This window comes from Musa acuminata, chromosome BXJ3-4, assembly GCF_036884655.1.
Source record: "Musa acuminata AAA Group cultivar baxijiao chromosome BXJ3-4, Cavendish_Baxijiao_AAA, whole genome shotgun sequence".
NCBI classification, from domain to species: domain Eukaryota; kingdom Viridiplantae; phylum Streptophyta; class Magnoliopsida; order Zingiberales; family Musaceae; genus Musa; species Musa acuminata.
Window position 1 is genome coordinate 39,957,427 of NC_088352.1, and position 26,909 is coordinate 39,984,335.

The 26,909-nt window shown below is 39.7% G+C and overlaps 3 protein-coding genes and 1 long non-coding RNA gene across 14 annotated transcripts; 3 read left to right on the forward strand and 1 right to left on the reverse strand.

The window, feature by feature from the left end:
- The first annotated feature begins 171 nt into the window (after nt 1-171).
- LOC135637076 (glycine-rich protein 2-like) lies at nt 172-1,231 on the forward strand. Its single transcript, XM_065149455.1, has one exon. It carries the CDS (start codon nt 386-388, stop codon nt 986-988), a length of 603 nt encoding a protein of 200 aa, XP_065005527.1. The 5' UTR covers nt 172-385; the 3' UTR covers nt 989-1,231.
- Nucleotides 1,232-4,679: 3,448 nt separating this feature from the next.
- LOC103983219 (acyl-CoA-binding domain-containing protein 3) lies at nt 4,680-7,901 on the forward strand. Of its 9 annotated transcripts, none has more exons than XM_065147325.1 (6): nt 4,680-5,522; nt 6,081-6,186; nt 6,264-6,370; nt 6,482-6,544; nt 7,418-7,480; nt 7,599-7,901. In XM_065147325.1, the coding sequence occupies exons 1-6, from the start codon at nt 4,753-4,755 to the stop codon at nt 7,753-7,755; spliced, it is 1,266 nt and encodes a 421-aa protein (XP_065003397.1). In that variant the 5' UTR covers nt 4,680-4,752; the 3' UTR covers nt 7,756-7,901. The 9 variants fall into 9 exon arrangements, 7 of the variants coding, with proteins under 7 accessions (XP_065003397.1, XP_065003400.1, XP_065003398.1 ...); XM_065147328.1 differs by having other exon boundaries at nt 7,618-7,901; XM_065147326.1 differs by having other exon boundaries at nt 7,389-7,480; nt 7,618-7,757.
- Nucleotides 7,902-14,442: 6,541 nt separating this feature from the next.
- On the reverse strand, nt 14,443-20,681 carry LOC135636899 (uncharacterized). 3 transcript variants are annotated; one of them, XM_065149044.1, is made up of 3 exons: nt 20,541-20,681; nt 16,811-17,844; nt 14,443-16,717 (listed from the first exon to the last, which is right to left on the reverse strand). In XM_065149044.1, the coding sequence occupies exons 2-3, from the start codon at nt 17,721-17,723 to the stop codon at nt 14,763-14,765; spliced, it is 2,868 nt and encodes a 955-aa protein (XP_065005116.1). In that variant the 5' UTR covers nt 17,724-17,844; nt 20,541-20,681; the 3' UTR covers nt 14,443-14,762. The 3 variants fall into 3 exon arrangements, with proteins under 3 accessions (XP_065005116.1, XP_065005114.1, XP_065005115.1); XM_065149042.1 differs by having other exon boundaries at nt 14,443-17,844; XM_065149043.1 differs by having other exon boundaries at nt 14,443-17,724; nt 20,541-20,678.
- A 597-nt stretch (nt 20,682-21,278) lies between these two features.
- Nucleotides 21,279-25,926, forward strand: LOC135635391 (uncharacterized). The gene is made up of 3 exons (XR_010495616.1): nt 21,279-21,516; nt 24,820-25,377; nt 25,745-25,926. It is a non-coding gene; the product is annotated as an uncharacterized LOC135635391 (long non-coding RNA).
- Nucleotides 25,927-26,909: the final 983 nt, after the last annotated feature.

A 26,909-nucleotide genomic window follows, 5' to 3' on the forward strand; every position in this document is an offset into this window, starting at 1 on the left:
ATCGGGTGTGGATCTGTGCAGTTTCGGATCTCCAGTGGAACCCGTTCTCATTTCCCCTGCCGACAAGACCTCTCTCTTTTTGTCTCTTTTCTCGAAGAGGCGTCGATAAGACGAACTATTAACACACGGTATGAAGCTTTTAGGGTAAAGATGGAACTTAGCTGATCTGACGGTCACAGTTTCGCAACCGTTCCGTCTTGGCGGTTAGATCGACTTTCCTCGATTCGCCTCGGAGGCCCCGCTCCAAATCACGGTACGCTTAACACGCCGAAAGCGACGCCTCGACGAGCATCGGTGAGACGGGGAGCGGATTTCGTTTCTTCTCTCTCTTAGCGTGAGGGTTAAGGTTCCCTCGGTGATCTCTGGGCTGGCTTCCACCGCTTCGATGGAGCAGGCGAACGACCGATCGAGGGGAACGGTGAAGTGGTTCAACAACACCAAGGGGTTCGGTTTCATCTCGCCGGACGACGGCGGGGAGGACCTCTTCGTCCACCAGTCCTCCATCAAGGCTGAAGGATACCGTACCCTGACTGAGGGCGAGATCGTCGAGTTCATGGTCACCGAGGGCGACGACGGCCGCATCAAGGCCGTCGACGTCACCGGTCCCGACGGATCCAACGTCCAGGGGGGCGGCGGCGGCGGCGGCGACGGTCGGAGAGAAGGGTTTGGAGGTGGCCGTGGCGGCGGATCCTGGGGAGGGGGGTACGGTGGTGGGAGGGGAAGGGGCGGCGGAAGCTATGGTGGTGGCGGAGCTTGTTATAATTGCGGTGAGACTGGGCATTTTGCCAAAGATTGTCACCAGGGTAGTGGCGGTGGCGGTGCTGCTTGCTATAACTGTGGTGAGATGGGACATCTTGCCAGAGATTGCTCCCAGGGAGGAGGCAGTGGCAGCAGAAGGTACGGTGGGGGAGGCGGTGGGAATGATCGGTCTTGTTACAATTGTGGTGAGATGGGGCATATTGCTAGGGAATGCCCTGGCAAGGTCTGAGGCAGCATCGCTTCCAGGCTTTGCTTCATTTCTTTTTGCTCACCCGACATGATAGTCTGTTATCCTTTTTTGTGCTGGGTTTCATGCTTTTTCTTCTCCTTCTTTATTTATGTGGAATGGATATGGATATGCTTGTTAACTTTGTTCAGCTGGTTTTGATGGATTGTGGCTTACCTTGAAACAAAGATTGGACAATGTTTATACATATGTGGTTTTATATAATTTGTTTTGCTACATTGTTCATTATGGTTGTTATCTTGTTGTGTTATATTACTGTTATTTTATGCAATGCAATTAATCTGTGATTTGAGTTTGGGACTGCAAGTAATCTGTGGTTTTGATCTCTGAATGATGCAAGTTATGCAGATCCTTTTTGACACAAGAGTTTCTGCATAGTGTGGTAGGAGACTTAACCAAGAGAATTCATGCCTGGATACATGGGATAGGATATGTCCTGAAGTGATGCTTTGTGCTTTTGAGATGGTTTTTGTTGTGGTGTTTCTCTGAGAAACTTGTTGCTTATTATGGTTGGATCTTTGTGTCTTATTAGCTTTCTTTAGTTGTTGGTATCTTATGAGTATTATGAACTTGGTTGTGATGTATTGCACATGAGAACTTGATGGCTCTTGATAGTAGCGGTATATATAACATAAACTCACATGCTTTTGTTTTCCATGTCTTGGTATTTATTTGATGTGATCTAGAACAACTGTTTAATACACTGAATACTGCAATCTGCACTTGAAATGAAGGCTTCTATGGACAGAATAGTTTTTATTTGGCATTATACTTGCATATGATGAATTTAGGCTGTCAGGTTTTATTAAACAGTGTAACAGCTATGACTCTGTCAAGTTATAGTGTTGTATCGATTGTTGCATTGTTGAAGATTTCAAAAGATGGTTGTGTTCAATGGCTATCAGGTGAGTTCCATGTTACTCTGCTTCACTAGCATGGCATATTCCATTTCTTCAACTAGTTCTGTTGTCCTTTTTCCTATGACTATTATTTCAGCATGACATTCTTTTTTGTTGTCAGCTTGTTGCTTCAAACCTTTGACAAGTCACATTAAAAGAATTTATATATGCACTTCTGTTAGTTCTATCGAAATATGTTTTAGAAGGTTTAGGTTTCTATGATAACCTAGATTCCTGTTACGGCAAGTGGTTAGAATGGAGGATCATATATACACTCTCTGATTTTGTTGAGCATAATAGGTAGTAGGTATTTTTTCACAGAAGTCATCTGGGTTGGTATGAACAACTTCAATCCTTTGCCTAAATTACTTTGGTAGGATTCTTTTTTTGGGATATAGAATTTGTTTGGATTCTTATTCTCATATGTTCTTATGATGCTTTTTAAATGTAGATAATTGGGTAGTGCAAGAAATTAATTTCAGTGTGATGGAAATTACATAATCAAGTGTTGCAATATATAGAGCATCATTGTGTTTTAAGGGAGAGAGCAACCATGACTAAATACACTGCTTTTTTTTTTTACCTTTAGTTTTAATGTTTATTGCCAACTGAAAAGGGCAAAAGAAACCTAATAAAATGATACCGGAAGACACGTACTAAAATTTCTGGCTAGACATGATATCTTCTTACTACATGTTTTTTTATTCTATACTGTGAATTTAACAGAAATACTTTAGCACATATAGAAGTTTACATAATTCTTTGCTAGAGATTGCTCTGATATTACTTGCTTCGGTTCTTCAGCTCTTGATTCCTTCCTTAACCTCCACTTCTAGGTGATCATTCTCTTCTATACTTGTATCAGAGTCTTGTGCACAGATTAATATACACACAAGGCATATTCCTTTATATATTGAATTTTTCTGTTTGATTAACATTCTCATCCAAAATGCTAGTGCATTTTTAATGGGCACTCTAAACTCAAATAAATATTAGAGATGAGATTTAGACTCCTAGTGTAGAGAAAGAAAATGCTAGTGCCAATATGCATGGTGTTATTGTGAAAGAAAAAGCATAAATGATTACTTTGTCATGGAGCAAACGAAGAAGGAACTGTGGTCTGGTTATATCTTGTGGTAATGATGTGTTTGAATGCTCTTGAGTCTTGATGCCCTTAATCCTAAGTTGAAGCTGGAAATCTTTTGTATCAAGCATAATGTGATACAAAATTGTGTATTCTGTTCCTAACAAGTCTTTCCATCGATAGGTTCCCCAAAATTTTTTTGTCAGAGCATCAAACATCATTTTTTTACTAATGTTTTGTGTTATATAACGACCCATCAAAATAATTTTCTCCATGTTATTATCTCTTCCAGATCTAAGGTGTGAAGCCACAAGTGAGGTCAGATCTTAGGAATATTTATGTAGTTGGAAGGAGGCTTATTGCATCTACTTGGGATCAACTGCACCTTCAACTAAGTATTTCTTCAAATTTCTTTTTAGCATCATTTCGTACATTAGACTCTGACCAAATTGTTGTTTCACATGGCATATAAACAGCCTGGTGTGCAACAGTGTATCTATCAAGACAAGTTTGTCCTACAAAGATGATGCGACCAACTTGTGTTCTATCGGGGCACACAAACAATAGTTTGGCGTGCAACAGATAGGATCAAGGTCACTGTCCCACAAAGACATGCACCTACCATGAGGCCACTTGTACCCTAGGCTTATCCAAAACCAAACCAAAGAAATAGTGGATGACGATGTCATGGAAATGAGTCTTAGCGCATTTTCTTATATTTCAAAAGCACCTCTATATATATATAATATGTATATGCATGTCCTCACAAATGTTTACATGATACTGTTGTGGAACAAGTTAATGAACCGAACATTAGATATTACCCCAAAGGTTTATCTAATTATGTATCACCTGGGTATATTACCCTAAAGGTTTATCTAATTATGATTAAGTGCCCTTATTATCACCTGCAAGTGTCCCTTGCATCATCAATTAGGAGCAAAAAAAAAAAAGGGGCAACTATGTGCCCTTGCTATCTACCATGGAGGGTGGTGGGGTCTTTTGTAATTACCTATAAATCCTCTTGTATTGTCGATCATGAGTAAGAAAAAAGAGAGGGTGATTGTATGCCCTTGCCGTTGATCACAGGAAAGAAGAAGGGGATGCAAACTTTCACTCGTTGCCTCATGCAAAAATGACGTGGTCAATGATGGTGGCCCTCGTTGTAGATGATGATAGATCTAAGGAATGAAGGGGTAAAATAAATTTTTTATGTGATTTAAGGTGTTGTTTTAGGTTTTTTTTTTTAGTTGGGTGCTTTAGATAAAAATTTGAGGGTAAGGGTTTTTCTTGAAAATTTATCTCATATATATATATATATATATCGCAGGTGGGTCCCCCGTCGGCCTCGCTTTTGCCTCCGACCAGAGGCAGGGACATCGGTGGCTACGAGAATTAGCTGGCAGAAAGAAGACGCACTTCGAGCGAACTCCGCACGTGTGTCCCTAGCGTCCAAGTTTAATAGACGAGCCACAGTTTTGTACCCATTAACGCGGTGCCCGAGTAACCTATCCGTCCTTTGATTGGGTGCTGGCAGGGCATTAGTTGGGACCCACCAATTATAAGGCAAGCGGGCCATCACGGGTTTCGGCATTAAGGCGTTGTTAAAGCGGCCACTTAACGGGCCACGTGGGAAAAGAGCACCGTCGGTTCCAAACCTCTATTTCTCTCTCTTCTTTTGTTTCTATTTCGATTTGAGTTTAATCCATCGTTGTTAAGTCTGGTTCCCTTTTTGCCGTGGAGTCCAAGCGAAGGCGAGGACAATGGAGTTCTTTGTGGAGCTTCTCGTGACTGCTCTCATATCCGTGCTCCTCGCCTTCATCATCTCCAAGATCGCCGCCGCTGCCGCCGCCGATGACGCCGATCTTCCCGAAGATAAGTCGGAGGTGGTGCCCCTCGCCGTGGATGTAGGGCCTCGGCTACAGGAGGCCTCCTACGTCAGCCGTGGGTTCGACTTGGATCCGATCGAAGAGGAAACGGAGGAGTGGGAGGAGAGAAGTGGAGTTGCTCTTGCTGAAAATAATCGCCTGGAGTTGGTGGTCGCTGATGCCGAAGAACAGAGATTGGGTCAAGAGGTTAGTGGGTTTGTTCTAGAGAAGGAAATCATAGAGGAGGAATCCACTAAAAAGAAAGAGGACGATGAAGCGGAGATCAGGATGATTGTTGATGGCTTAGTCAAGCAAGAAGAAAGATTCGACAAGGATGAAGCCAATGTAGGAGGAGCAGTGGAGATAGTTGTGGAATTGGGTGGGGAATACGCAGCAGAAGTGGAAGATGTGAAGGTTTTGAATGAGGAGAAGGGAACATCATATATTGATGGGGAGGATGATTGGGAGGGGATAGAAAGGAGCGAGCTTGAGAAGTTATTCGGAGAAGCGACTGAGTTTGTTCATATCAAGAAAGGAGGGGATGCAGTGTTGAAACTGAATAATGAGGCGCAGATGCAGTTGTATGGGCTGCAAAAAATTGCCACTGAGGGGCCATGCAATGCGCAGCAACCCATGGCCCTGAGAGTTTCTGCTCGCTCCAAATGGTACCATGGGCTGGACTCTTCTGTTTCTTCTTATTAATTCCTTCACATATTGGCATGATATATATAAGTTATTGATTTATCTATGGAGCATCCCGAAGATCTGTCACATTTTCATGCTTTGATACTGGTGCATGCTATGGTAACACTTTGGCGAGTAAGAAATAAATGGCTATTTATAACCTAACCTGTATCAATTGGAACATTGTGGCCCTAGTTGCTTGGTCTATTACTCAGCATGTCAATAAGTTGCGCAAATTCAAAACTAGATGAGATTATGAAGTGCTAAGTGGTAATCCACCACAGATTTTACATCAACGAAAACTTGTCAAGTGATCATGGCTTTAGAGGCACAGGAGTTAGCTCCCACTAGGGTGAGCAGCGCCCAACCATTTAGCCAATTTTGGGCAAGTGGCTTTCCAAATTTTTCCTAGGATTTTGTAGCAACAGTTACACATGAGAACTACAAGATGATGCAGTTTACAGTTTGGGTATAACTTGATTTCTAGTCATCAACAGATGCATGTATCTGATGGAGGACACTGTCCTATACTGTGCTAGGCATGCTTGGCAGAGGCTGGGGAACATGAATCCGGAGGTTGCTATGGAACAGTATGTATGTCTTCTTACTGAAAATATCCCTGGATGGATGGCAGAAAGACACAATGTAAGTTAATGAAAACCTAATCTTTTAATGGACTTGTGGGTTGAGCTAATGCACTCTGGTTCATGAAATACTTGTAGGAGGAAACCAAAGGTTGTGATGGTAACAGTCCTCTGGCAGCGGAGGCATCTGGAACAGGCCAGCATGATTCAAAGGCATATGTTCACCATAAATCCGAAACTGAAAGGTAAGACCCATGATCATTTTTAGTTAGTTGAGTTGAAAATATTTTACAATTTTATGATCTTGCACCACCTCTTCCGTTGAATAAAAGTCATGACATACAGGTTACCAACAGACTCTTCTTCCATTCGAGGTGCCACTCACAATGTAGATACTGGCCCCTAACTTTTCAAACAAGGTACATACAGTAGACTTTTAATCTTTAGCTGTTGACCTTGCTTATTAGACATTTCGATATAGCCTGAGTGATAGTTAAATACTCCTTTAGGAACACTTTGGAGATCTGAAAGTTGCCATGGAGCAACTATTCTTATATTGCTGGAAGCTTTTCAGCGTATTATGCTTCATCTAGACCCATATTTAACCAAAAATTACTTCATGCCTTGCATAGGTATGAATTCCATGAAGTATTTAATTTGTCAAAAACATTATAAAGACATACCTTCATTTTAGGAATGAAATGGAAAAGTTGGATGTCTGATCTGCTTTCATGCCAAGTTACCCATGCTCGGGATATACCATCACAACTTATCAATATCCTTTTGCATGGACATGGGTACATGCCTCTACTAATGTCCTCTCGGAAGTCATGTTTGTATTGTCTAGTGTCATGCAGTGAGTGCTTGATAAGTTGTCATGTAGTAACCATATTAACCAAGTATTGTTCTTTTTGGACATCAAAGTTTACTAGATGAATTATGAATTTATTATATAAGCATGACATGATATTTATCCTTTGAACTTATAGACTGCAGCAATGATTTCAACAATTCAAAGAAAAGAAAAGGCTTGTTATCTTCCAAAAAGATGGATCCAAATTTAAAATGTTTTGGGCAACAATTATTTTCTGATAAAAAAGCCATCACCAAAAATCATCAACAAATTGTCCTATCTTTTCTTTTTTGTGTATTCTATTACTTCCACCTGAAGATTGGATAAACTCTCATCCATCGAGAAATAAGTTGTGTGGGTATCAGTTATATTTTTTTCCCATCTTAACTATGTTAGCATGTCTCATACAGGAGTGACATTCTGAAGTTATATCATACAGGAGCAAAAATAGTCCTTCTCAATCTCCTCTCGCCCAGAGTGACATTCTGAAGTTATATCACTAGTAAGCTGGCTAACATTGCCTTTAAATATCAAATTGCTGTGGAAAGTTGATTCTGAGTACATTTGCTAATCATCCGCTGATATATCATTTGCCTAATTGATAATTAATCTCTCGTTAGTTCTTGTGTGGCATCCCAGATTCCATACCCTGTATATATCGACAGTGAAGGTGTATTAATGGAACATGTATCAAGCATGCCGAGGCTGCTCTCCCTTCTTCAACTCGATCGAGAAACAAGATTGGGCATGATTCCAGTTTCTCTAGGAGCCATGTGACTGATACCCATCCTCAAGCAGGCGGTCAGGTAATAAGCCATTGTAATGAGGTGGTTATAGTGGTTTAGTCATCTGTCAGTCTTAATGAAAGCAATGTAGTGAAAACGGTAGTTAATGGCAAACGATTCTTGTTAAGTTTGTCCAAACGCAGTACCACACAGATACTGCTTGCTACCCTTATTTCCACCTCTCTTTGTTTGGGTCACGGAGGGGCATCATCCTGCAGTAGTAAAATGCAAGGAGCCCGCAGAGAGGAGAGATGAGGGGTAAATTTAATCACCTTGAAGTACATAGTTGATTCGTATTTAATATATATATGTATATATATATATATATATGTATATGTATATATGTATATGTATATGTATATATGTATATGTATATGTATATATATATGTATATGTATATGTATATATGTATATATGTATGTATATATGTATATATATATATATGTATACATGTATATATATATGTATAAATGTATATACATATATATATATACATGTATACATATATATATATATATACATATATGTATATATATATGTATATACATATATATATATATATATATATATACATATATATATATATACATATATATATACATATATATACATATATATATATACATATATATACATATATATACATATATATACTATATATATACATATATATATATATACATATATATATAAAAGAGGGTTGATTTAATATTTTACTCTTTATTTTTTGGGTTAATTTTGTTATTCCTTTGCTAATTTTGAAAGAGGTTTTGACATCCTTTGTTAGTTAGTTATCTGGGTCATGGTTCGTTTTATCGATCAACTATTGATATAGTATATTTTGAGCTATACTGAATCGTATCGAATGTAGCGATATATGATACATGGGAGCGTATTGATGTGCCGATTGTACAATCGATTTCTCATTGGATTAGTATGTATCGAGTGATTATGTTATAGTAAGATGAATCTTGATTTGAGTTTTTTTTTATTTTGATTTTTTTTATTTTAAGATATTTTATTTTAGCACTTTATAAGGGTGTTATATGTTTTGTACGTAGAAAACTAATTAAGTAATGATGATATCAATCTAACTTATTGGTCTCAGTATGATTCGCCTATCAAAACGGAGCCCGAGGGGTGAATTCATTTTTTATTCAACCCTTGAGAACTGGAATCAAACTAGTTGAAAAAAAATAATAAATACATTATGAATCTTCCTATCGCTTAAATCCTTCGATCGTAGTCATCATCATGATCGCTCATTCATTGTGATTGTTGTTTCTCTTCTTTGTCGATCGTCAAGCTTTTGCATCTCTCCCGCTCATGCCTCATCGAGCATAGACCTTCATGTAGGAGTTTTATTAGATCCTTATTGCCGATCATTACCTCCTCGCTCTTGATTTCCTCTTCGTCCACTTTGCTAGTGTTTTCGAGGAGCCCAACTATAGCTCTTGGGAGTGCTCACCCGAGGAGGAGGCACTCATAGTAAGTGAGCATCCATAAGCTAGATTTGGCATTGCTTGAGCTAAATGTTTGATATTGGTAACCATGAGGACCCCTATTCCACGACTAACATGGCCTCCTAAACTACATCTTCGCCAACTCTGACGTTGGCCTCGACCACATCTCCATCGGCTCCAATGCCATTCGAGAGACTCTCTTTGTAGACATTGCGAGCGATGTCGCTCTCCATTCGAGATCTTAAGGGAATTCTCTCGATTGTTGATCCTTGGAGGGATGGCATCTGTCGAACCACTATGCCATGAACTACATCTCGTTGTCAATCAATTGTGAGTCCTCCCAGTAATATCTTCATCGACTTCCCCCTCTAGTCCACAAGTCCCATTCATGCTTTCTTCTTGTACATGTCCTGGGTGTTGACTGTGCAACCTCCTATCTCATGCATATCTTGACACAAAAGATCTAATTAGGGTTTCGAAACTAGAACCAGAATTAACGATTCCAGAACTGAAACTAAAATTGAAACTTTGTCATGGATTTCAAAATTGATTCTGAAATTGCTGGTTAGGTTAAATCTAAGTGAACGAGCTTCATACTTACTAATTAAGACACACCAATGGGATAACATGGATTCGGGATCCTTAATCCAATAGAGTTTAAAAGTTTAATAATTAAGATAATCAATTATTAACTCCATCATGCATATTCTATATCTTAGTAAAAATTATTAAACAAAAAAACCATCTAAATATTTTGACATCCACGGATGATCATTGTGCACCCATAACACCTTCGTCAATAGATCGTTCATACTTTTGTTTACTTCTATATATATTTGGTCAACATGTTTTGCTTGAAAACTATAAGTAGGAATAGTTTAAAAGGGTGTAGAGTGACTGCTCATTATAATGGATAAAATTATCTCAAAATGGTCTAGTTTTCGTGTGTTAGTCATTGTCTATTTTTTTAGACTACGATGAAGAGCAAAATATCAATCATCTCAGCACCCCATAACCCGTAGGGTGGCACTTGGCTGGATGGGGTTTTGAGGTAGTATTAGGTATTAATTGGATTTACAAGTTCATATGTTACCTTTGAGAACTTACTAACATGTTTTGACATCTAGTGAGTAATTGTTTACACATTTACGATTATTCATTTGCATTCTAAAATCCTTATTTACTCTTTCCTCTCTTTTCTTTCTTGCATACCAATTGTTTGTTGAATTATTGGTAAAGCTATTCTCTTCGCGAGACATTGAAACTTGTTTATCACTCACTTTCAAACTAATTAATTTGTTCTTTTACAAGTCCTTCGGGATCTAAGCGAGGTTGCAATTAGGCTGATCCTTTGCAGACGAATAATGCAAGGGTGTCTCACGACTTTGGCAATTACAACTAAGTCCGTGACATTATAGTATTAGAGTAGACAAGCAATGAGCAAACAACAAAAGTTTTATAATCTCACCATGGTGAACTTTTATAGCAAATTGAGCATGATGGGGCAAGCCAAACCATTACCCTAAGCAATCGTATGTGGGTTCCAAGTGTAAACTTGCTCTCAAACTATTGAAGCCGCTCAAAAGAAACAAACAAGATGAGCAAGAAGTTGGCTACTCTCCATGAGTGGAGGAAGCACAATCCGAAGCACCAATTGGGAAAATAAACCATAAGAAGAGTCTTACAGTTACGGAAACCACCTTAACGTTTTTAAAGCGAGTCTAGAGGAACTCTACTAAGGCCAATGAAAGCTTCTTGTAGTAGAGAACTCACATGAGGAGGTGAAATCTTATATTGACAAGGTCGAGTCCTAAGTAGATGAATTGACGGAAGACACCAAAGACTCCATGCAACACCTACACGAAGTCGTGGTGGAACTCATGTTCATGATTACATTGCTCACAAGGGCTCTTAATGCGGGAGGGAGTAACACTTGTATTGCTCCATCACAAAACTTGAGGACACCTAAGTCGCATAGCTTGGTTGCAAAGGAGCTTAAGAATTTTTTATTCGATATGGAACAATACTTCTGAGCTATAATGTTCGATTCTAAAGAAATCAAAGTTTTAATAAAAACCATATATCTGAATGAGGATGCAAAACTTCAGTGGTGAATACATTGGGAAGAGATCTAACAAGGTTGGTGTCAAGTGGACATATGGGAGGACTTGAAACGGGAGTTGAGAACTCAGTTCCTACCCAAGAACACAGAGTTCATTGCAAGAAGGAAGTTGAGATAACGCAGCCAAAGTACTTCCATTCAGGATTATGTCAAGTAATTTTCTACACTGATGTTAGACATATAAGACATGTTTGAAAAAGATAAGTTGTTCAGCTTCCTCGATGGCCTAAACTCGTAAGCACAACAGAAATTGCATTGAAGGAATGTCACCGATGTAGTTGGGGCAATCGCAACTACGAAAAGATTCACCGACTTTGTTTTCTTGAATGACTTAGGGAAGAAGAAACAATCTTCGAAAAATCACTCATTTAAGTATTCTTTAAGGAATGAGTTTAAAAGTGAGAAAAAAAAAGTTCTCATAAAATGTCAACTTTAAAAGGCAAGGCCCCAAAACCAAACATATGCTTCTTATGCAGAGAACCACATATGAGGGAGTGTCTATAAAAGTAAGCACTAAATGCATTGATAGTATTAACCCTTCCGCCTAGGTCTGACAATGGCAAGGTCATCACCCTTAGTTCTAGTAGTTTGGAATCTAGCAATGACAATAAAGTCGTAAGGGCCCCGTATGAAAGCAATGTGTTTGTTGAACACATTGCGGGGTCAAGTGGGGGAGAACACGAAGATAAAGCCACAAAAAGCAAAGAGCAACGAGCAACGAGCTGATACACGTGGAGATCAAACTAAATGGTCGAATAACCCATGCAATCGTGGACACGAGTGCTACCCATAATTTTATTATCAATCGATAAGTAAGGTAACTTCGGCTAAACTTAGAGAAGAACCTAAATCAAATGAAGGCTATGAACTCGAAGGCTAAGCAGATCTCTAGATTGACAAAAAAGATCCCTATTAAGATTGGGACGTGGAGCAGAAGCATAAATATGATAGTGGTGCTGTTAGATGGCTTCCAAGTGATCCTCGGAATGAAGTTCATGCACATAACGAAGTTGGTGCCAATGTCATTCTTGAACTCCTTATGTTTGATGAGAGGTGATGACCCCTATATGGTTTTAGTTTCTAGAGGAGGAACTAAGGACCCACAACAAATATCTACTTTACAATTGAAGAAGGTGGTGCGAAAAGGCGAATTAACTTTCGTAGCCATACTAAAATTAGAGCCACTTGATGTAGAGGTCACTAATGAACCTATTATTATGACAGATGTTTTGAAGGAGTTCACCAACGTTATGCCACCTGAGTTGCTAAAAACTCTACCGCCACATAGAGGTGTGGATCATCACGTTGAGTTAGAGTTGGGAGTAAAGTCTCCAGTGAAACTACCATACTGCATGACCCCTCTAGAGTTAGTAGAGCTCCAATCTTTTTCCAAAAGCATCATTCAGAGCTCCGGTCCTTTTCTAAAGAAGTAAACAGATTTGATAAGATGACCACAAGAGTTTAAAGCAAATGACTTGGTATTGGTGAAGCTCCAACCAACATCACTCTAGTTCTTTAGGCATAAAATACAAAAGAGACTAGTGCACAAGTACGAAGGACCCTTCTCAATTATCAACAGGGTAAGCAATGTCTCATATAAGTTGCGGCTACCGGGATGGCTAAAAATTCATAATGTCTTCCATACAAGCAACCTAAAAGCATTTCACTCATATTCACAAGATGTTTCCTAAAGTATTCGAACTCAACTACCCCCAATAAAGCCTCCTATGAAAAGCGAGTTTAAACCATTTTAATGGGTTGCAAGATATTGCTCGGGCTTATCTAGAGAAAGTAGTTAAAAAGATAAAAGAAGTATGCAGATTTGAAAAGATGATCAGAAGAGTTTAAAGTCAACGTCTTGGTATCAATGAAGCTCCAACCAACATCACTATAGTTCTTTAGGCATAAAATGCAAAAGAGACTAGTGCACAAGTATAAAGAAGTCTTTTCAATTATCAGTAGGGTAAGCAATGTCTCATATAAGTTATAGCTGTTAGGATGGCTAAAAATTTATAATGTCTTCCATCCAAGCAACCTGAAAGTATACCACTCCGTAAGTTGTTTCCTAAAGTATTCGAACTCGACTACCCTCACTAAAGCCTCCTATGAAAAGCGAGTTGAAACCATTTTAATGGATCACAAGACAAAGTTACTCAATAGAGCAGAGCAGACCGGATACTTGATAAAGTGGCGAAAACTTCCCTAAACAAAAGCTAGTTGGGAGATTGAAGATACCCTGTGACATAAAGAAGCAATCATCAAAGCCTACCGACAAGCGTCAACGGTTCAAGTGGAGAAGAATGTTATGGATGGTCGTCGTGCACCCATAACACCTTTTATCAAAAGATCGTTCGTTACTTTTGTTTGCTTGTACATATGTTTATGCAGCATGTTTTGCCTCGAATTTGTGAGTTTTGTTTAAAAATTATAAGCATGAATAGTTTGCAAGGCTGCAGAGCATGGCACATCAGAATGGGTAAAACTATTCCAAAATGGTTTAGTTTTCATATGTTATGGACCTATTTTCTACAAGATACGGTGCGGAGAAAAACATTGGCCATCTCAACCCGAGAACCCTCGGGGTGGCACATGATTGGATGGGGGTTTGGGATAGTATTGAGCCTTAATTGGATTAACAAGTTTACATGTTAAGCCTATAGGAATTTGCTATTGCCTTCAACACCCTTTAAGTAATCGTTTGCAGACTTACAATTATTCGTTTGTCTTTTAAAATATTTATTTTTTTTTATTTTTTATTTTGTTCATTTTTGAAGTAATCAATTTACTCTTTTATAAATCCTTTTGAGAACGAAACTTGGGTCAACCTTTTTTCGAACGAATAATGAAAGAATACTTTATAACTTTGATAATTTCAGTTACATTCGTGATAACATAATAAATAATTTTAATCGTAAAGAATACATTTTGACAACGCTTATTCCTCCGAAATTTGACAAGAACAGCATCCAAAGAACATGCATGAAAACGATGCGAAGCCGACATTGAACCAAGATATTAGGCATACGGACTCAGAAATATTGAGCGCATGAAAGAAAACAGTGATGAAGATAAGATGATAAATCAATCCAAATAATTCAGCCAAAATAAATGAACTCTGTAAAAAAAACCACGACTCGTTCCCTATGTCAGAGTCTTTGTCAGATGTACATGCGCCGAGCTTCCACCCGGTGGAATACACTGATAAATAATAATGGATGCAAGTGAAAACAACTAAACCTACAAACACATTGGCGATTAACAACCATTACCACTATCTATAACCTTATTCATTTATCCACCTACCAATGCCACAATTTGGCCAACCATCTTCAAGGGCCAATAGGTTAAGCCACTATCTATCTATAACCCAAGACATCCCTTGTAATCAAGAATCCCCGATAAATTTTAAGAAAACTACTGTCGGGACATCGTATGCTTGAAACCATACAGAGAAGGCTCCCACCCAGAGTCGGGCTCTTTCCGCTTCAATGCGATGCCCGAACTAGAAGGTTGTGCACTAGTCTTTGTTTGATCTTCTGTTCGACCTCTATGACCTTGCAGAAAGAATTGTTCAAACCGGCCACCTTCCTTTGATGTCATCCCACCATTCAAGTCAAAACCAGTTCGTGAAGAACCAAAACCAGCCATATTTGAGGGCACACTGGTGGCACCCAAAAGAAATGGTGGCCTCGCAGATGGTCCACCGAGTCCTCCTGCACCAGTAATATGTGGTAAGTGTGTAGCGCCTCTTGGGTCTACCATGTAAGAAAAGCTCCCAGGGGAATAATATGCTGCAGGAACTGTCATGGTAGGTGCACTTGGAAGTCCAGCATATCCATATGCAAGGTTTGACATGTTTGTACAAGGCAATAGTGGTCTAGCAACCATAGTAGGCTCAATGTTCAGTCCATTCGGTAGAAAAGAATGCTGCACTTGGTTGCCATTATCCTTCCTTTCAGCAGCAATTTTTGATCCCATGATTTTAATGACAGGATCATAAGGTGTTGGCCCTACACAATATTCAGAGGCTTTAGTAGATGATTTATCAAAGTTGTGAGAACCACCAATGTCGGGGAGTGATGGGTTGTCATTCAGATCAAAGTCTCTAAGGGATGGTTGTCTATAAGACGAAGAAGAAGCTGACGATAAGCTATGCTCTCCATGTTGAAAATGTAGCTTCCAAGATGAGAAGGGATTCATGGAGGCATCCTCATCACTGAGGCGATTAAGATCCAAATTCAGCTTCTTCTCTGTTCTGGAAATGACCTCCACACATGAATCTCCAGACGGAAGACTAGATGATGCAGGCACCTGTCTCCTAGATGCGGGTATATCAGCCACCTCATCAACCATTTCAGTCACATTCAAATCGATTTGTAGGAAATTGGATTTCTGCTTTGATCCAGAAGAAATCCTTTCATCCTCTAGTGTTCTTCGAGGAGATGCTGGTCGAAAAGCACTGGTAGCAGCGGAGCCCTTCCATCCCACTTCACCTCCAAAATGGAGAGGAGTAACTGACAACCCTGGAGCCCCTTTTGAAGAAGCAACAACAGCAATAGGAGCGGTCACATTGATAGGCATTTTCTGAATGGGCCTTATCGAGCACTCAGGTTTGTCGCTGCAAATATCAGCGTTCAAATCAAAGGTACATCTAATCATAATGGACTTATCAACTAATTCTTGTTGCTTCGTTGATTCTATATCTTGTTCAGAAATTTCTGGATCAGAACTCATGTTCTGTGTGATCTCTGACTCTTTTTCAGGAGATGAGGTACCAGAATGATCTTTTCCAGCTGATGAACTATCAGCATCAACTTCCTCAGTCACTGCTCGATCGTGTTTTTCTTCTTCAGATTCAGGGCTATGAGAACCAGTTGTTTCTCCAGAATTGAACTCAGGAGAGCTGCAAAAGGGCTCTCTATAATCAACCACCTCTCTTTCCACTGCTATAGCAACTTGCCTTGCGACCTCTAACGCATCATCCAAGCATTCAAGTCCCAACTCTGACTTTTGACTGATCTCTTTGTTAGCCTTAATTCCAACAACTTTAAAGAAATCAGTGGAGGTTTCAAAATGACCTTTACAGCTCTTAAATTTGGTAACATGATCAATGTCTTTAACGATGCCAGTCAAGGCTTCCTCCCTCTGACAAGGTAACTGAGGATCACCTATATTGCTGATAATGCTTGCGGTGCAACAAAGATCTTGAAAACCACTAGTTAGATTTGCAGCTGGGTTGGAGTCCTTGGCTGTTATCAAACTCTTTTCCCTCCCATGGTCAAAATCCCCGGCCTTCGGCTGATGTTCCATTGTTTTTGATGCAAAAGAAGCATCATTGTCAGAATCCATCTTGCATGCAATTATAGGCTCTGTAGCAGCCATCAATGGTGTCAAAGAAGCAGAGAAAGCAAGAGAAGAAGAATTACTGTAAGTTTCTCTCTGGTTGGATTTGCATGACTTACCTTCCCTCATATCCAACTCCATCCCTTTCACAACCTCAGGGACATCTTTCAACACTGCTACATCATGTTGATCATCTGCATCTCCCTTCTGATCAGACTGTGAACAAGTGTTAGCAGAGGGGTTTCCTACAGCAACAGCAACAGAAACAGAAGACTCTACTGTAATAGACAAATTTTCTGGACAGGAATTTGAGATGATGGATGACCCTGATGAGTTCACACCTGCTACCTCTGCATTTGAATTGATGGGATTCGATGACATGGAAAGAACTTGATTTGGTGTTGTTAGCCTCTCATTTTCAGTAGAATTGAGAGGAGAAATGTCCAAGCATGGAGGAACATCAACAACTGAATTAACTAAGTTCGAACAATTTTCATTTGTCTTCACATCCTCACAAGTTCCGGGATGATTACTTTCACTGGCCCTGCATTGATCTTGATCATGACAACTCATATCATTGTTCCTTGCGAGCTCCCATTTAGCATACAGAATTCTAGCCTTCTCTTTAATTGGAATACTTTTGTGATCAAGAAGGAGTTCAATAGTAATTCCAATCCCAGAGGCACTTTTCCTTTTATGATCAATAGGAAGCCTCTCAAATGATGTCAGTAACGAACAGATCAGTTCTTCCACAACAATGCCATTGACATCCACACTGAGATTTAGTGCTTCTTGAAGCCATTGATTAAGAAAAGAAAGTCCATTTAACTCGAGAAATTGATTAAGACATTCCTTATGGTCAGTGGCTGCTAAAACACCTGCAACTGTAGACCATTGTCTAACTGCATCACCCAAGTTACTTGTAGTACAATCATTCAACATTTGAATCATGGAAAGCAGATCTTCGACCCTCGCAAGACTCGAGAGCCCATCTCTCATCTCAGTTAGAGTAAAGAAATCTTCAAGTGTCATTCTGGCTCACAAGAGAAAACAAGCATATAAAAGCTTCAATAATCAACTCATTGCAGCATGCTGCTACTTGAATCATCTAACCATAATTAGGATGAGCATGAGCATGTGACATTACACTTTTCTGCAATATACAGCATAGTTTAATCAGAAGATTAGTCAGCGAAATATAATGATTAAAAATTTTTTGAAGTGTTTTTTCAAAGATAAAATGTAGTATATGATGTCAGAGGTGACAAATGGTATAACATCTGATTCAAATCTATACCAATGCCCATGACTCAAACAAACATAAAGAAAGAAAGCAATAACTGCACCAACAGTAAAGCCACATCCTACAGTCATCCATCAGTTTGATTACTCATGCCTCTCATTGATCTCAAAAAAAAAAGATCAATTTGCTAGTGGTTACCAATCTTGATTAGGCCTAAACTGCACCAACAATAAAGTCACTTCTTAATATTATCCACCAAATGTATGTTACTCATGCCTGTCATTGATCTCCAAAATAAATCGATCCTGAATGGGGTGACCAATCCAGACTGGAGTCTCACTTCAGTCCTAAAACACCCTATTTCAAGTCAGATCATTGGAACCAGCTGATTTTCAACAGTGTTGTACCGACAGATATATACTGATATATATGCCCAAAGAACTGCCACAACATTGACAGTGGAAATCAAAGTCCTGGTTCCTTATAACAACAATAGCTTACTAAGTTCCAACTTCAGATGTAAAACTCGATGATACAGTTAGATGATCATAGAAAAATTATACTCTAATTTCACCATATATCAATGGAAACTATGTTACAAAAACTTGTGCTAAGATTGGTCCAAGACTGAGTCATCTGGAACAGCTTTGTATCAGGTATCTAGAACCCAGGATCTAAAAAGGTCCCAGCCAAGGATGGCCATTTTAATTGTGCCACCCAATATCAAGTAGTTTATATAATGTTACGTCTTTGTCTCAGAATATGATCCAATCTGTCTGTGCATAACAGATTCCAGTTAACATAACCCTGCAAAACAATATATAATCAACTAACAAGTCACAGTATCATGTGTTCTGAACTGATTCCACTATTTTTAAACACTGATAAAATCTAGTTAGTAGTCAGTAAAAAGATGGTATCATCTAGATCAAAAAAGTTCTCAAAGTTATATACTAGAAAATACAGAAAAAAGGTCCCAGCCAAGGATGGCCATTTTAATTGTGCCACCCAATATCAAGTAGTTTATATAATGTTACGTCTCTGTCTCAGAATATGATCCAATCTGTCTGTGCATAACAGATTACAATTAACATAACCCTGCAAAACAATATATAATCAACTAACAAGTCACAGTATCATGTGTTCTGAACTGATTCCACTTTTTTTAAACACTGATAAAATCTAGTTAGTAGTCAGTAAAAAGATGGTATCATTGAGATCAAAAAAGTTCTCAAAGTTATATACTAGAAAATACAGAAAAAAGTTTAAATAAAAGAACAATTTATGCATTTTGTTTTAAACTAGCAAAAATACTATATACTTCATGATCCATATTGCCCTGCGGTAACTAACTTTCACTTCCCCATAAACTTTGGAGTCTGCTTTCAGACTAGTAGAATGAAGCTGAATATCATGATTGTTCAATGAGTGAACAAAAGAGAAAGGGCCAGTAGGCTTTTTTTTCCAATTCCGTATAGAACTGAAGTCATGTTAAACATTTCTAAAAATACAAGAGCTATCAACAAAAATACATATAGGAAAAGAGGACATCCTCAGCCAAAAAAGGAACAAAACTCTGGACATGTATCCTTCCATACAAGACTAGACTCAAACTTCAAAGATCATTTAATCGTAAGGTTCAGTCTAACAAGCTCCTGAAGCTTCCTGGGAATAGATAATCAGGCTATACTAATCTTGACTGATCATGGAATACTTGCGGGCAACAAAATGAACATTTCCAATTGGAGGGGTTTGCAGTTAGCCAAATCCTATTCATATATAATAAATAATAGGACGCGCTAGTTCAAGACACAAGTCACAAGCACCAACGACAGCTCCAAAAACAATCCCATATATGTTTTAGTGATAACGACAACAAATAATTCAAGACCGCGTACAAATAAGTGGCTTCCTGAATCAAAACAGAGAAGTCTCAAGAATTGCTGATGAAATTACATTTAAAGAGAGAATGTAGCAGCAAGTGCGGCAATTCTTTATAGCAAATTTCCTATAACCCAATATAAAAACATCTAGCCAGTAAGCTGGTCATCTAAACCGAACTATCAACCCAAGTAATGGTTTAAAGAAAGGAAGAGGAACATTTCAAACACAAATGAAAACTCAAACAAACAGAAAAGATGAGGGATTAACAAGTTCGCTCATAATATTGTTACCACCAATGAACACCAAAAACGCATCTACACAAACCCAAAAAATCGAAGCTAAATCCTAATGGTCGGTAAAGCTATTGACTACAACCGCAACAATAATCCGAAGATGAGACCGGAAGATGAGTAATGATCCGATCGGCCGTAAATCGAGAGGCAACAAAAGATCAGAAATCTACAAGAAAAGAAAGATCGCACACATAATTCGGTATAAAACGAAATATTAAAGATCTAATCCACCGAGGCAGCAAACCAAAACCCTAGCTCATAATTTATCCTCGAAGAATCACGAACCAAAATCAAACAGCCAAATCGAACCATCACGAGAAAACGAGAGGAAACAGGCGGTCGGAAACAGGGAGAAGGCAATGCAGCGGAGGACCAAGAGGAGAAGAGATCACAGTATAATTCGAGAGAAGCGAAGGGCTTGGGGATTACCGCCTGGGAAGGACGAAACCCTAGATTCCGGATTCCGAGGATGATGAGACCGTCCCCCTTCTCGTATCGATCACGCCTTCCACCGTCCCTCACGCTCCACCCCCTTCTTCCCTCTCTTCTTCGTCGAACCAAAGCGCTCTCCCCACCTCCTCTCTATTGCTTGCTCATCATATTCCATCGTACTGAAGTTATATTTCGTTCCCATAAATGATCGTGATAATAATAATAATTGATTTATTCCCACCACGTGCGAGTGAGGGGAAGCACGTGCCGGCAGCGAAGGAGGGATTCGGGAAGTCGGAGGAATCGGTCGGAGCCGGTGCGACGCGATTGGAATATTCCGACTCGAGAGAGACAGATGGGTATATCGTTTGGTGGGTGTGGTTCCGGGTGTGAAAAAAAAAGCCGACTCAAAGACATTAGCACTCAAAATTGGGCTCTTTGGGCCGACTTTAGAGCCCATCAAAGGACCCACCATTCACAAATTCTATTTACAGGCAATCAACTGACATCGTGGGTCGGCTGTTCGGCCTCAGACAGGTCAACGTCATTTTCACTTGTGTTGATGGTGGAGGGACCCACCATTGGTGGGGGCCTCAAACGAGGATTTCCAGCATGAAGCGCGTGGGATCGAAGGTGGGGAGAAAGCCGAACCCGTTAGCGAAGGATAGTTTAGCCAGATATATAGTCCGTGCTAGTTGAGCCACTATATCTGAACGCGTGGCGAAAACACTCGTGTAGTTATGTGGACGCGACGCCGGCACATCCAACCCAACCCTAACACTAACCCTATTTAAATCGTTCTCTGGCGATCGAAGCTGCGCCGCGCCGCGCCCGCGGAACATAGTGAGAGGATGATACACATTTTTGTCGGCGATGGAGGGCGGAGGAGAAGTACGACCGCAAGCATCCGGCGGGGGAGTGGATCCTCCAGGGCGCGCAGGAGATGCAGATGAATCTATTCGACGACTTACATGTCGGTGACGACTCTTCATCCTTAACCCTAACCTTATAAGGATACTATTTATGGTCTTCTGTTCCCCGACATCCATTGATCTATTTCAAACTCTTTTCTCGTATCCAAAAGAACTGCAAAAGAAGTTCTCTTTTGGTATAAAGCTACCCAATCCCAACCAATATGTTTGGAAGAGCCGATGCTGCATTTTTTTTTTTTTTGCGAAAATTGTTCTTTTTATGAAGAGTTAATTTTCCAGAAGTTAAGAGGAATGTTAGAGGTGTACAAGAAGTTAGAGGAATTATGGATCATCGCGTGATCCCTGATAATGGAGGTCTACAAATTAGGTTTTTGGTTGTGCCTCATTACTTGTTGCAGAAAGCTGCTTCCTGTTGAAGACACGGCATCTCTTAATGATAGCAGCCGTGAGCCTGTCGATTTTTTATGTAGAGGAAAAGAAATACACTTGTCACGCCTCTGTCTTGTTGCAAATTTACATTGCCATCATGTCGTTAAAAAATGATTGCGCCTGTCCACTCTAGGATTGTCATTATCCATCTGTCAACATCTGGAAGGCATGTGCGGCAGTGTTTTAAGTACTAGAACGCACCAACTTCCATATTAGATAAAATTGAGCTTCTTATAGAAGTAATCTGGAGCCATCTTACATCATTTGTGTGCTGCTACTGTTTTAGGGATTGATAACTTATTGTATCTTCCTTCAATATGCGGATAACTATGGGCCATAGGGCCAATAAGTGGGTCAAGTGCCATTTTTGAATCCACAGGTGGGTGATTCGAAGTAGGTTATTTCTCAGGTGGCTGAACTATAATTAGAGACACTGAGTGTTAGTTCTTTTCTGACCTTTTTCCCCACAATAGAGATGCAAACACTCCTGTTTGGTTGAATGGGGGGATGCTTGTGTCAAGAACTTCATGTAAGTTGTGACTTGTAAGTAGTAGTCCATAGTTGTGGTAGCATTGAGAACTTTACTGGTTGAGCATTTTGCTCCCTCTTTTGGTGCTTTCCTAGACATCTGTCACTTTTTTTTGTTTGTCAGATCTGTATCCGTTACCTTATCTTTTAGCATACTATGTGCAAGTTATTCTCCAATTTATGTATTATCAGGTATTTATTAATGCAGTTCAGCACCAATATTTCGTAGTCTACTCTTATTTCTTGGTTTGTAGACGACACGAGCATGGTGCTAAAGTAATATGCTTTTGTCTGTAGACATGTCATTCAGCATTTTCTTGTCTAATGATGACTAACAAAAGTGACAGCATGTATATTTATACATTTTAGTGGAACTTGATGTATATAATAAAATGTTTTGTTTAAACATTTTTTATGAAAACCTCGTCTATAGTATTCACTTTTGCAATTTCAGATGTGGTGTGTGGAATGTTCTCTGCACTTTACATTTGGTTAAATTGTTGCACTTGCTTTAAAAATATGGCAATCATATTCTTTGCCTGAGATTTTACCTAGGTAATTATGCCAGTTAAGTGGGCTAATGTGTTAAAGAAATTGTCGGTTAGATGTTTATGTGAAGTGCTTAAAATATTTGTTACTTGCAACTTAAACTTGAAATGGTGTGTGAACAATGACTTTGCTAGTTGATCATTTTTCTCTCATTTTTGGATTCTGTTTGGATAATAATTTATGGAGAGAGCAGAACAGAAGAGAAAGGAGGGAAGAGAAGACATGGGTATCTTATTTTCTCTTGGACACAAGGAGAGAATGAAGGAAATGCCATCTTTCCTCTTGTTTTATTTAGTAAATGTGTTAGTTATTCTCCAATTTATGTATATTAGTTAATGCAGTTCAGCACCAATATTTCGTAGTCTACTCTTATTTCTTGGTTTGTAGACTACACGAGCATGGTGCTACAGTAACATACTTTTGCCTAATGACATGTCATTTGGCATTTTCTTGTCTAATGATGACCAACAAAAGTGACAGCATGTATGTTTTAGTAGTTTAGCGGAACTTGATGCCGATAATAATTTTTTTCTTTAAACACTTTTCCTATGAAGACAAGATAAAGAAGGGAAGATAAAACACGAGAATCTTATTTTCTCTTCCACTTTTTGGTAAATAGGAAATGCCATTTTTTTCTTGTGTTTAATTTAGTAAAATTAGAGGAGCAGAGAAATTTTAGGCAGTGATTGAAAGAGGCGCTCGGGCGCTCGCCTAGGTGCTCGGGCGAGGCGAGGCCTGAGCGCCTCGCTAATGTCCCAGGTGGCGCGCTTCAAACAGGCGCCACCTGGGCGCTCGCCCGAGCCCAAGCGCTGGGCGCTTCGGGTGAGCGCCTGGGTAAACCAAGTGACCGAACCAGGATTTTAGGTCTGGTTCGGTCCTGGTTCGGTTGTTAGTTGGTTCAATCGAACCAACTAAATCGATATAACCCTTACCCAACCCTAACCCGCTGCTGCTCCCGATCTCGCTGCTCGTCGCTCCTGCTCCCGCTGTCGTTGCTCGCGCCTCCTGCGAGCCTTCCCGCTACTCGCGACTCCCGCGAGCCCTCCCGCTACTCGCGACTCTTGCGAGCCCTCTCGCTGCTCGCGCCTCCCGCGAGCCCTCCCACTGCTCATGCCTCCCGCGAGCCCTCCCACGAGCCTTCCCGTTGCTCGCGACTCCCTCGAGCCCTCCTGCTGCTCGCGCCTCCCGCTCCCTTTCCCTTTCCCGCTGCCGCCGCTTGTCGCTTCCTCATTTCTCCGTCAGGCTCAGTATACAGTATACTCTTAATATTAAGTTTATTTAAATTTTTAAATGATTAATTTTCAATCCTGTTAATAGATTAATAATATATTATTTTGATTTTAATGTTGTTAATTTTTATTTTGATGTAAAATTTTATTGTTTTGAATTTTGAAACTTTTTGTTAATGTGACATTGTGATTTTGTATCTTAGATTTTCTTAATTTAATAGAATATTTTTATTTAAAATTTTAAATAATTATATTTATTAATTATATTATATATTTTTATATTTTAGCGTCTCGCTTCGCTCGGGCGAGCGCCTAGCGCCTCGGGCGTTTTTGGACCTTGGCGCCTAGCGCTTTTTAAATCACTGATTTTAGGTAAATAAGAAAAATAAAATATATGGATTATCTGTTTGTCTCAACATCTATCTCTCCCATTTCTGAGAGAAGCATAAAGGTTCTCAAGAACCATCCAAGCAATCTAAAATTATGAACTAAAAGGTGCCATCTCTTCATTGACTAAACTGTGATTATGTCATGCTTAGTTAACTTATTGTCTCACATCTTTTTTTGAATACTTTGATTATGCAATTTATTTTCTCTCTTTATTTTCAGTTTGGAGAGCCTTAAGGCAGTGCACAGCAGCTCCCAGAGCTGGCACCAACACCAGAGTGGCAGAAACTCCTTGATCATCGACGGAACGTTAAGGTCACCACGATGCTCAACGGAAGAGAACATGTTCTAGCCCTTAGGTCGTGCAAAGCAGCTCCCAGAGTCGCCCTTAGGTCGTGCAAAGCAGCTCCCAGAGTCGGCACCAACGTGAGAGTAACAGAAACTCAAAGACTGGTATTTTGACTTAGTTTTACCAGTTCATGCTTGGCAAAGTCGTAGCTGTTGGTTTGCTGTTATTATCTTCAGCCATCGATGAAGAACCCCAATTATACATGCAGTGAAGATTTGCAGATGAATCCTGGTACTCATGAAACTGCAGTGCTAGTTGAGGAGGCTCCAGTCCCAGAACAGAAGCGTGAATGAACAGCCTCAGATGCATGATCATACCTTTGGCAAATAAGTTTCTCCGGTCGAACGGGCAAGGATTATGTATTCTCGGAAAGGAAGCTTCCCGTGAGTCCCATTTAACCGAATGAGGCATCAGGACATCTGTGAGATAAGGCAAGTCTTTCTCTCTCTCTGAACTAAGAGTTGTACCATTGTGTATAAAGATCAACCTGACTTCAAATCTCCAACGAGTCTTTTCGACATTTTAATGTGTGTTCACCAACGATCATGAGACTTGGGAGACGCGTGCCTTGACCACCGTCTCAGGCTCGGGGAACATAATCCCCACGATTAGATGCGAATCCAGGACTTAAGACCTCCTTACTGTAACACTGAGGTGCATGAAACTTAAACAAACTACCCAAGGCATAGGGTGTCTATTTATTTATGTTCTCGCAGATGTTTCAGTCTTATTTGTCCGCCACTTCTTTTCTACTCTCTCATTCCACGTCATCGCTGACGTTATGGTTTCACTTCACAGGTCACTCGTCAAACGTTTGTCAACGCGACCCGAGATGACGGGAAGAGACGTCTTCCACGTTGTTGCCGTAAAATAGATGGAGAAGCGAGCACTAAAATGCCTTGTTTATCTCTGCAAGAACTGAATAAAATCCCAAGCTGTTCCCTTTTTAGTACAGCTATAATGAAAGCCAATTGATATGATCCAATTTATCAACAATTTGATTCTGTGAAACTGACTCCAGCTGAATTGTATCCGGAATAGAAAAGTTCGTGAAGTAATTAGAACTCGGACGAGAGAAAATTTCCTGAAGTCAGGAAATACTTTTTATTCAAATTAGAAGTCGGAATTTATCCAATAAAGCCCCTTCTTCCTTCCTAAGATCATATTTGTACACATTGTAGACGTCAAAAGCTCGCAAGTGTTTATTTAATAAATCTCAAATATGTATATATATATATATATATATATATATATATATATATATATATATATATATATGAGAAGGGCATTTTACATGACGTCATGCTTTTGATAATTGGTTTAACTAGAAAATATAACTTTAGATATTTTTGTTATTGTGGTACATGTCATGTGCTATATTATAAATGTTGATTGAGCTTCATGCGTCAAGTTCCGATTAATAAAATAATAATAATTATATTAAATGAAATAATCATTGCAAGATGTCATGAATCAAATCAGAGTAGTTAAGGGAACAAGAAGCATAAGAAGTCAAATAAGGGGGGCAGCGGTAGAACTCTTTTGTTTCTTGGTTTTCCATATAAACCAAATGTCACCTTAGACCAGACGCAGTTTCTCTGAACAAAGTACATCTTACCGACATTGATAACGGGCGCATCCAATTGTAATCATCGGTCAAAGCATGAGTAGTAGTAACTCACGTCATCATCAACCCTCGCAAATCCTCGTACAGTGTCAGAGCTGCACGCAAAGCGGACTGTGGAGAGAGAACGCCGAGGAGCTGCCGTGCTCATGTTGCCCAGGTATCTCTTACGCCCAAACATATGGGAGACGGCACCTGCGACCCTCTCTGTGATAGAAAGGTAAGAACATGACGTGCAGCCAACAACCCGGGAAAGAAAGAAGAAAGAGACGCTCTTATGGTTGTCTTCTCTCCCGTGATTGGCGCCACATCTTCCATATGGGGATTAGATCATTGAGT

Bases quoted from the DNA above. Each gene is read 5' to 3' on its own strand.
- LOC135637076 (XM_065149455.1), top strand. From the start codon at position 386: ATGGAGCAGGCGAACGACCGATCGAGGGGAACGGTGAAGTGGTTCAAC.
- LOC103983219 (XM_065147325.1), top strand. From the start codon at position 4,753: ATGGAGTTCTTTGTGGAGCTTCTCGTGACTGCTCTCATATCCGTGCTC. The intron at 6,187-6,263 runs GTAAGTTAATGA...AAATACTTGTAG, and splicing joins GGATGGCAGAAAGACACAAT to GAGGAAACCAAAGGTTGTGA. The intron at 6,371-6,481 runs GTAAGACCCATG...GGTTACCAACAG, and splicing joins CATAAATCCGAAACTGAAAG to ACTCTTCTTCCATTCGAGGT.
- LOC135636899 (XM_065149042.1), bottom strand. From the start codon at position 17,723: ATGACACTTGAAGATTTCTTTACTCTAACTGAGATGAGAGATGGGCTC.